This window comes from Bombus impatiens, unplaced genomic scaffold (genome assembly GCF_000188095.3).
Source record: "Bombus impatiens unplaced genomic scaffold, BIMP_2.2 scf_1461, whole genome shotgun sequence".
NCBI classification, from domain to species: Eukaryota; Metazoa; Arthropoda; class Insecta; order Hymenoptera; family Apidae; genus Bombus; species Bombus impatiens.
In genome coordinates, this window is record NT_177880.1 from 1,024,753 (window position 1) to 1,036,067 (window position 11,315).

General features: G+C 35.3%; 1 protein-coding gene across 12 annotated transcripts; it reads left to right on the top strand.

The window, feature by feature from the left end:
- Positions 1 to 35: 35 nt before the first annotated feature.
- On the top strand, positions 36 to 11,315 carry LOC100749066. Of its 12 annotated transcripts, none has more exons than XM_033324092.1 (7): positions 36 to 959; positions 1,468 to 2,018; positions 2,104 to 7,565; positions 7,630 to 8,491; positions 8,570 to 8,941; positions 9,033 to 10,658; positions 10,733 to 11,315. In XM_033324092.1, exons 2-7 carry the CDS (start codon positions 1,619 to 1,621, stop codon positions 10,984 to 10,986), a joined length of 8,976 nt encoding a protein of 2,991 aa, XP_033179983.1. In that variant the 5' UTR covers positions 36 to 959; positions 1,468 to 1,618; the 3' UTR covers positions 10,987 to 11,315. The 12 variants fall into 12 exon arrangements, with proteins under 12 accessions (XP_033179983.1, XP_033179975.1, XP_033179982.1 ...); XM_033324084.1 differs by having other exon boundaries at positions 37 to 959; positions 8,567 to 8,941; XM_033324091.1 differs by having other exon boundaries at positions 37 to 959; positions 8,567 to 8,941; positions 10,736 to 11,315.

Sequence of the window (11,315 nt, forward strand, 5' to 3'; positions counted from 1 at the left end):
TTTTGGTGACAATTATTCGAAGTATAAAGATTATTGTTTATTAAAAGGATTAGTGAAATGTAAGAGAATGAGGAAAAAACTAAACGTGAAATAAAGTTGCGATGTCGTTCCCTCGCAAATATGCAGCGGATGTGTCTCATAGCGCAGTCAAGATGGCGTTCCACCGAGTGGAATATACTTGTTAGAAAAAGTGTGTGAAAAAAAAATGCCGCGGAAAGCTTGAGAGCGACGCGTGCGAGCTTAAGTGAAGTTTCGGTCGCAGAGTGAATTCTCGTGGCTTCACTATGCATTCTAGATGAAAATAACTCAAATGACGGGGTTGAAACGATGCGTACATTAACCCAAGTGACAAGGCTTGTTCGCTGATCTTCGGACATTGCGGAGAACCGTAATCGTCGAGCGGCGAACAACGACGCTATGGCGTCCATCGGACGTGTGTATGTGTGTGTCATTATTTTTAATCCGCAATTAACAGCTAATTAAGCAGTCGTAACTGCGGATCACAAGTAGAATTCGATGCGTGTGAGATTCGTGTTGACGCCGGTTGCTAAACGACGCGACTTCCTAGTATTAATCGTCCGAACCGAATCGGTTCAACCAAAAACAAACATTCTGGGCTGCTTTCATTTTCCCTGTTTGACAGCTCCTAATTCAAATTACGTGGAACATTATGAATATCTTACTTCGATTTCCTCAGTTACGTTGTCACAGACTAAATTGTGCTTCCGCTATGATCTTCTCATTAAAGAGTATCGTCCAAATCGTTGCTGTTAGAGTTTATACGTAAGCTCGAGAATGTGACTAAACTGATTTTTTCAACAAGTGTGTTTAATTCTAAGTGTTTATAATACAATGTATGGTTTATATACCGTTTTGAAACATTTTGTTTTTAAGAGTTTATAAGGGAATTTCAATAATATGTAACACATACAATCTTCCATGTAAACATTTCTCTAAGTGTAAAATTATAATTATCAATTTCTGTCCTAATGTTTAGATATTTTAATCTTAATATTAATTGAATGTGTTTATTTGTGTCGCTTTGTATACAAGAAAGTGAATATTGTTTTATATATTTCACTTTTATATGAAATACAACTGTATTACTGCATAGCTGTATTATTTGAAACACAATTGTATGTGATATAGCAATGTATTCCATAAATATGCAATGAACTATTATTTACTTTTAATTATTATATACTGTGTTTTAACATTGAGAATTTAATAAATTGTCAAATCTAATTTATATTAAACGCATATGAAGTGCAATATTTTTGTTTTGTGTCGTGTACTTTGTGTTTCTAATGTTAGTCTTTAGTTTTTCTTACTTACATGTTAATTTGTGTAAATTTAGTTAGAACTGCTTTTATTGTTATAGTTTTTTTTATAAGTGATTTATAGATGTAACAGATCATTATCGTTTTATGAAAATGAACTTATGAAGGAATACATTTCTTATTGCAGGCATAAAAGAAAATAAAATTATGGATAAATAATGTAAGTGATATGACAACTTATTTGGTAGTGTGATGCAGGAATGAAAGTGACAAGACATTCCATGATTTCACATAAAATTTTAGTAAAATATATTGTGACTTAATGGACTTTACACATCATGTCAAATAGTTTGGACAGTTTTTTAACACGTATTGGGGATGTCACTATAGAACGCGTGACTCCTCGCCCAGGCCCTAAGCCTAATGAAACGATAATGTCGAATGAAACTGTAACAAACACAAACATGAATAATGTAGAGCCTCAAACAGGAAATGATGAAAGTTCAGAGGAATCTAGCGGTGAAACATCTGATGGAGAACATGACAAGAAAAATGATACATTGCAGTCAGAAGAAATAGAAGAAATACGTTCAGAAGGATCAGGGGACGACATGGATTTAGATGAGACAATTGATTCACAAATTGGTGTACGAGCAGAATCAGAAAGGCAACATCATTCTCAAGCTGAAGAGGATGATGAAGAACCAGTTAATATATTGGATACTTTGCCATTAGAAGGTTTGTATAATACTATGGATTTTACATTTGTAATTTTTTTGAACTCTAATATTATAGTATTAATAATCCTTAAATTCTTTAAAAGGAGCCCCAATAGAGGGTCAGGAAGTGTCTGAAGCAGACTTACTTGGAAAACCAATTTCAAAAGATACAGATGATGAAGGAAGCATAGGACATGAAAATGACAAACATGAAGGTCATGTCATGGAGGAGGAAGGAACAGAGAGTAATAAGAGGCATGCTGATTCAGAACATTCTGATACAGCTAAAAAGAAGCAGAAAAAAGATGATGGAACTGAAGGATCTGCGTCAGAATGTGAAACAAAAGCAGAAAAGAAATTAGCAAACATGAGAAGAAATATTCGAGAAGTTATGGATGAAACTCAACTTGATGAAGCTACTTTGTCAGCTCAGCGGCAAGAGATGGAACGTCTTCGAAGGGTACAAGAACAACAAAGACTAATTCGTGAAGTTCAACGACATATGGCAATAACTAGACAAAATATGAAAGCAAAAACAAGAGTAATTAGTCTTTTACAAGGAAAACAAAATCAAGCAGGTACTACTATTTCACAATCATCTCCGTCTGGACCAGTTCGTTTGCCAAACACGGTGCTCCTTAAAGTAAATTCTGGATCTGGCACTGGATCTCAGACTACTTCTGGTATACAAACAAATCAAATACAAAGAAGATCGGTAGAAGGCTCCCGATGGCAAAAAGGTAGAGGTATTTACCAAGGAGCACAAACATCAATTTCACGAATTGCAAATCGACCTAGTGGTCCCAATATGTTACAACAAAGAATTCGAATGATGACTCCTTCTGTTAGCATATCTCCTGTAGTTCCTAAAAAGGAACCTATGGATAGATCTGAATATTACTCAGATTCTGAAATCTCAGATATAGAAGCTGAAGAAACTTTACGTGAGAAACAAATACATGCTGCTAAAAAGATATCAACTGGGCCAAAGTCTCAAAAAACAGCTAAAGGCAAAGATGTGGTTACAATATCTAGCTCTAGCGAAAGTTCAGATGATGATTGTATAGTTTTAAGTGACCCAAGTGGTGAAGAAGAAACAGACAACGAAGATGATCCATCCAATTCTGGCATGCATACTAATGATAGATATAACATTCCAGATGAACATGGTAGAGTGTTAATAAATGTCGGTCATCCTGAAACAGAACCTAATGTATTTTTAGCTCCACAAGTAGCTCGTATTATTAAACCTCATCAGATTGGTGGTATTCGTTTTCTTTATGATAATATTGTTGAAAGTATTGAAAGATTCAAAACTAGTTCTGGTTTTGGTTGTATCCTTGCTCACAGTATGGGTTTAGGAAAAACACTTCAAGTTGCTAGTTTTTGCGATATTTTTTTTCGTTGTACTACTTCTAAAACAGTCCTCTGTATTATGCCCATTAATACACTGCAAAATTGGTTAGCAGAATTTAATATGTGGTTACCATATGAGGATCCTAATGCTCCGGAAAAGTATGGTAAAAGTTCTGGTATTAAATCAGAATCTGTTATTGAGCTTAAACAAGAAGTTAAGGATGAAAGCGGGAATCAAAGTGACATGTCAAATATGTCAAGTATGTCAAATATTTCAAGGCCTATTAGCACAGAATCAGCTCATCGTTTTGGACAAGAAAATGCGTCCCAACCTATGAATATTATGCCAGAAAATCCATATATTCATCCAGGATATGAAACTCACAATATGATGCCTGGTTATGTACAAGATAATATGTTGAATAAAAATATATCAAATTCGCAAGTACACATAAATGAAAATTATCACGGAGATATTTCACAAAATGCATTGTATAATACAAATCCTAATCCAATGTCTACTTTTGAATCAATAAAATCAGAAGTAAATTGTCATGGCATGCAACAAAGGTCAAACATGTCAGATACAAAATTTGGTATGGAAAATCAGAATTCTAATAATATATATCCTGGTTTAGAGAATCGGCCACAAGCTCCTATATATCCAGGTATTGAAACTCGAAATCCTAGCACTTTGTATCATGGTGTAGATAGTCATCACTCTGGGTCCATATATCCTAATTTTGACAATTCTACTAATACTTTCTCTAATTATACAAACCGATCAACTCAAGAATCAGATCAAGAATCAAGAAAAGATTGTTTTAAAAATACTTTATCTTCTATGAATGCAGAAGTTAATGTAAAGAAAGAGCCAGAAGAAATAGTTAAAAAGGAGGAAAGTACTTGTACAACAAAAGAAGAAATATCGAATGAAGAGAAAAAGGAAATTGAGAAAGTTAAAACTCCATTTAGTGTAGATTCGCCTATTGGTATGGAAATGAGACCGCGGCATTTTCGTTTACATATTTTAAATGATTCTCATAAAACTATGACAGCAAGAGCCAAGGTAATTCAAGATTGGCAAGTAGGAGGTGGTGTTTTGTTGATTGGATATGAACTATATAGACAATTGTCTTTAAAAAAGCCAAACAAAGCAAAAAGGAAACGTGGACAACCTTTCAAAGATACTGTTGATGTCGAGGAAGAAGACAAGAACAAAGGATTATTAGATGAAATGCATACAGCTTTAGTTAATCCAGGGCCTGATTTAGTCATATGTGATGAGGGTCATAGAATAAAAAATTCCCATGCTAGCATTAGTATGGCTTTGAAACAAATGCGCACAAAACGTAGAATTGTATTAACTGGTTATCCATTACAAAATAATCTTTTGGAATATTGGTGTATGGTTGATTTTGTAAGACCTAATTATTTGGGAACTAAAAGTGAATTTTGTAATATGTTTGAACGACCAATTCAGAATGGGCAGTGTATTGATTCAACACCACAAGACATACGTTTAATGAGATACCGTGCACATGTGTTACATGCCTTGTTAGAAGGTTTTGTACAAAGAAGATCTCATTCTGTATTGCAAGTTTCCTTACCACGTAAAGAAGAATACATCCTTCTTGTTCGGATGACATCACATCAACGTAAACTATATGATACCTTTATGAATCAAGTAGTTAAAACACGTGCTGTACCTAATCCATTGAAAGCTTTTGCAGTATGCTGTAAAATTTGGAACCATCCTGATATCCTATATCACTTTCTACGTAAACGACAGGCTAATGAAGAAGATGATTTAGATTTAGAGGAAACAATTGGTGAAAAATCTACTCCAGGAGGTAAACGTTCTAAAGCACGTCAACCAAAAGGGGAATCCAAGAAAGGAAAGAAAACAAATACAACTATAAAAAATAAACCAGCAGCTAGTGTTCAACCTAATTCCTCTTCATCATCTAATACTGATAATGTAGAAAATGATAATTCACATACTACTCCAAAACAAAACAATTATTCTAATTATCCTCCTATGCCAATGAATAATTCAGGGTATTCAAATTCTATATCTCAAAATTCTTATCCTCATGGTTATCAGAATTATAGATCAAGTGATCAAAACACATATTATAGAAATGAAAATAACCATGGAGAATACAATGAATTTTACAATAATCAAGGATCACAAAGATATGGAAATCAATCATTTCAAACATATTCACAAACTCCAGGATATAATGCACCACAAAATTATCCTAATCAATCACAAAATTATATACCAAACAGTGAGCAGTCTACAAATAATCATTCTCAAAGGTATTCAACTGCTACTTCCAATTCAGAATTTCGTTCAGATCAAAATCAAGGGAATAATTATGAAGTATCTGGGATGTTTCCTCGTCAATCTTATCCTTATCAAGATCATGGACGTAATTATGGATCAAATATAAATCAAGGATCTAATAATTATTCTCAAGTTCCAAATCAGTCTTCTTTTCAATCGCAAATGCCAAACCAATCTGCAAATATGCCATTACCTGATTATTCTTCATATACACCAAATCAGACTCAAAATTATAATCCTGCAGCAGGGCAAACAAATACCATATATTCACGAAATGAAGGTCAACCATTACAAAATTCTACATTAGGATATGACACAAATCAACAAAGTCAAAATTCATCATCTCAAACACCAACTGCTGCATATCTTGCAAATCAACAAGGGCAGAGTACATCTGGTCAAAATCGTGGCTTTTCACCCAATCAACAGAATCAAAATCTTCCTTTACAAAGTTCTTCTCATACTTATGGTGGCTCACAGTCACAAAATATTCCAATATCAAATCAACCCCACAATTATCCTACTCAAGTAAATCCAAACCCTTCACCACAAACATCACTCAATTTTAGTCAACAATCTCCGAACACTATGCCACAAAATCAACCTCATCCATATATAACAAATTCATCAAATCAAACATCAATTCCACAAAATCAAATGCGTGGATATTCTACAGCAGCTCAAAATCAGATGAATGTATCACAAAATTCATCTTCGTATCCCACTGGCCAATCAGCTTCAAATCCTACTCAAACACATGGATATGCTCAAGATCAGCAAGGGTCAGTTTCTAATGCACAAGGTGCTATGCATGGATATTCACATCTTGTATCTCCATCAACACCACAAAATCAATCTTATCCACCTAATATGCAAAGCCAAACGGGAACTCCATCAAATGCAAATCATGCCTATGGGTCTAATCATCAAGGTCCAACATCAATACCATCAACTCCAACTCATAGGTACAGTTCTTCTCAACAAGGACAGATATCACAATCTCAGAATCAAGCTCTTCCATATTCTCAAAATCAGCAAACACCGAGTTCTATCAATCAAAGTGATCAATTGTATTCCAGACCAGATAATCAACAACAAACTCAAACTTATACACCAACAGCCAACACATCCCATGAATTTTCAACAGATCGTCAAAGTGGTAGTTCCTCTACCAATCCTACAAATAATTATTCAATAAATCAAACGTCGTCTCAGAATACTGTTGTACCAAATTATTCAACAGATGGAGCACATTCAAATCAAGTAAGTCAAATGAAGAGTTCAGAGGATCCTTATTGGCAAAGAAATTATTCTCAACCATTTCAATCTGATCAATGTAATGATCCTTATTATCGGGATGTAAATCCTAACGTGAATCGATATCAAAGTAATTACTTTCCGTCACAAAATTATCAAAATCAGTCTTATGATTATAGTAATAATCATAATTCGGATATTAATACGCGCTCAGAGGATTCGAAGTCCCAGCAAACCACTACTCACATTCAAAGCTCAGGATCTTCAGAGAAGAACAAAAATAATAAGGAAATGACATCAAGTGTTGGTGTGCAAAGTCAACCAATTCATCAAAATAGTTCAAGTTCTACAAGTTCAGGTTATGGTTCTGAATCAAATTGTCAGACTTCAGTATCTAGATCTGTACAAAATCTTAATTCATTGCATAGTCCCCGTCTAAATCAAAATGATTTAGTGAAAGAAGATGAAAAAGAAAAAGAAGACTTATTAGATAAAGATAAAGAAGAGAAGTCAGATGATGAAATTCTTACAAAAGATGAAGAAAAGGATTGTAAAAGTTCTCCAGGAGGAAAAGAAGACCCTGGTATTCCATATGATTGGGTAAATATAAAAAGCATCAAAAAATGCTTATTAAAATAAAACTAATTAAACTTTGTATTTGCAGGCAACAGAATTAATGAAGGGCTATGTACCAGGATTAATGGATGCTTCTGCAAAAATGACAATTTTCTTTTGTATTTTGGAAGAAGCAATTAAACTTGGTGACCGTGTTTTAGCATTTTCTCAATCGTTATTTACATTGAATCTCATTGAAGATTTTTTAGCTAGAAATAGTTTGAAGTATCCTGATGGGCAAACAGATGCTTGGATTAAAAATGTAAATTATTATCGTCTCGATGGCAGTACTAGCGCCTTAGAAAGAGAAAAACTTATTAATGAATTTAATAATAATCCAAAAATTCATCTTTTTCTTGTTTCAACGCGTGCTGGTTCTCTTGGTATTAATCTTGTTGGCGCTAACCGTGCCATTGTATTCGATGCTTCTTGGAATCCTTGTCATGATACACAGGCTGTTTGTAGAGTGTATAGATATGGACAACAGAAACCTTGTTTTGTTTACCGTTTGGTCACTGACAATTGTTTAGAAAGAAAAATATATGACAGACAAATTAGTAAGCAAGGAATGGCAGATCGTGTGGTTGATCAATGCAATCCAGATGCTCATCTTTCATTAAAAGAAGCAACTACATTGTCTTGGGATTGGGAAGAAGATAGTCAAGTACAAGATTTTTCTCAAACGAAAGATAGTTATTCTGATGAAGTGATGCATCGTGTATTAGAACGCCATTCTTCTTTATTAACGAAACAGCCTTTCCACCATGAAAGTCTTTTAGTCGATAGAAAAGATAAAAAACTTAGTCAAGCAGAAAAGCGACTAGCTCGTCGTGGTTACGAACTTGAAAAAATGGCAGCCAACTGTTCCAGGCCCAGTTATAATTATGTTCCTGGAAATACTGCAACACGGGGTACGATTAATTCTAAAATTCAGATGTGTAAAATATGCATATTTACATCGGGTTTCTTATACTAAGTTATTGCAGCAGGTGGATTACAAATTCGAGCAATTCGAGGTGGTGATAGTAGTACTACTTCTAAACCAGTTGCCTCAGTTAGACCAATGCAGCAACGTGGTGCTGAAGGTATAGGTTCGCGTAGTGTAACAGGAAGTCGGTGGATACCAGCGGAAGTATGGCAAAGGCAGGGAATGAGTGCACAAGAAATGACATTACCTTTAGATGTTGTTATTCCCACCAATTCACCCGATAAGGGAAGTATTGTATTGAAAGCTGGTCAACGAGTAATGGTACTGAAAAGTCCCAAAGGCATTTATATGCAATTAGAATCTGGTAAAATTATTGCTATTCGAACGGCTCTTAAACTAAATCAACAAAAGCGAGAAGAAGAACCTAAGAAAGGTATATTAATAATTAAATGATTTCATTAAAATAGTTGTCCTGTCCTTTTTAATTTTTTAAATTTATATTATTTATATTGAAATATTTATAGGTGTATCGTCAATGGCACAAAGGAATTCAAAACCAGAAGTCGGATTTCCATTGAGAAATAATTCAGCTATTTCTATCATACCGAAATCTTCTTCAAGTAATCAAGCAAGTGGTCGTTCGATTAATAAACCAGGAAACGGGCCTAATTATAGGCCATTTGCTGACAAAGAAACTTTAAAGAGACCAAAACCTGTCGTTACTGCAACTGCCAAACCTTATTTGAGTCAAGTTAATTTAACCAATCAAGTTTCTCTATCAAGGTTACCAAAAATAAAGCAGGAACCGGTAGATCATTCCACACTAGGTGAAAATTCAAACTCCTCAGATGGACAAGTTAGAACTGAACAAAGAGTGGAAGAAGTCAGATTAGAGGATGTGGTTGCGGAAGTAAGTTCGAATACAGATTATAATCCTAATCATAATCGTGTAACCAGTTCAGATACCGATATTGCTTTACAAAAGTCATCTGAAGAAAATAGTCAAGTATATACTTCGGATTCTGTAACTGCACAAAGTGTTCAAACACAGCACGATCAAACAGAAACGGAATTGACATCAAAAATTGATAAACAGTGTTCTCCTTCAATTGAAAAGGAGATCATAAAAACAACAGATACATTAACAAATTACGGGCATGCTTTTCAAACTCAACAAGAAAAAAGAGATGCATCCAATGATGAAATTATAATTGAAGATCCATCGCCGATACCACCTCAAATACAGTCGCAAGTACCATCACAAATGCAATCTCAAATGCCATTACAAGTATCTCCGCAAGTACAGTCACAAGTATTACCTCAGATACCACCACAGTTACCAACACAAATACCACCCCAAGTACCTTCCCAGTTATCATCGCAAGGACCATCACAAATACCTCAAGCATCACCGCAAGTTGCACCGCAAGTTGCACCACAAGTTGCACCACAAGTTGCAACACAACCAACATCATCTGGCTCATTACCGCCATTGTTAACGCAACAATCAACATCATCGACTATGCAAGTACCAGCGACACCTACATTACGAGCTACGGAAGTTCCTAAAGGTATAACAGATTCAACTATTGGTTCTTCTGCTACATCCATATGTACTGGAACAAATACTATAACATCTCCAAAAACAGCGGAGCCAAGTATGCGTGAAACTTGTATACAAAGTGAACCCCTTAATGTTCCACAAGGTTATCCTTATGCTCAGTATCCACGATATTACGATTATAATGATCCTCGATCGCGATCGTTGTCCACTCCTTATGGTACATATTTCCCTGGTGTTCCACCTCATGCAGCAAATCCTAGATTACCAATGGATACCTCTAAGAGTCAACCAGATGTAGGAAAACCTATAGAAGAGAGGGCAATGATGAATGTGCCTCCTGCATATTCGCAAGTATCTAATACTACTGCCAAAACATCAGCCAACACTATAGAAACGAAAGGTGCAGAAGCGATGGTAACTACAACGGTGGCGACTACTCCTACTAGAGATGAAACGCACATACCCACTGCGTTTAGTCATCCTACGAGTAGTCGTTATCCTGGACCTTATCCACCGGGACCGTATGATCCATATTCACAGCATTATCCTCCAGCACCCGGTTCATCAGCAACTTATCCACCAGGTGGTAAGTTGAAATTTTGCTATTTTCGCATGTATTTATTTATGAAAGGAATATATGTTGAAACTAAATTTTTAAAGTAGCTGCCCCTGGATATCCAGCATACGGTGGCCCGAGTTACAACACGGAATATGCTCGTATGTATACAGCGTTTCATGGTCCTCCTCCACCAGCAGATCCTTATATACACAGAGGTTATGCACCCCCTTCTTCACATCCACCTAATTATTATCCTCCATTTCCTCATCCACCACCGCCTTATCCGAATTATTCATTTTTGTCACCATATCCAAATCCCAATATGCCCAGCGAGCCACAGCCACCTGCTCAGTAGGACACTTAAGTGGTATTATGATAAATGATTAGTTTAATAATTTCATAAAATGTCGCATATTGCGAAAGTTCAAAGGCTGTCGCGATTCAGAAGCTTAATAGACTGAAGCTGTAAAACGCATTGATGTAAATATTTAGTCACAAGTATTGTATTAAGATAATAAATTTACGCAGCTACTTTTTTGGAGTGCTGTGTTTATGTCGAGGAAGATGAGATAATCTCAATTAACTTTGAACTGTGCAATTTGTTGAAATGTTCAAAATATTTAGCCTTGACTGTCATGCCGTTTTACGATGCGTCTATTCGACTAAGTAATATCTGGTTATGAG

What these genes read in the sequence shown, in the direction of transcription:
- LOC100749066 (XM_033324084.1), top strand. Translation starts at nt 1,619, where the DNA reads ATGTCAAATAGTTTGGACAGTTTTTTAACACGTATTGGGGATGTCACT. An exon ending in CTGGTATTCCATATGATTGG is followed by an intron (nt 7,566 to 7,629) that starts GTAAATATAAAA and finishes TTGTATTTGCAG; the next exon opens with GCAACAGAATTAATGAAGGG. An exon ending in TGGAAATACTGCAACACGGG is followed by an intron (nt 8,492 to 8,566) that starts GTACGATTAATT and finishes AAGTTATTGCAG; the next exon opens with CAGGTGGATTACAAATTCGA.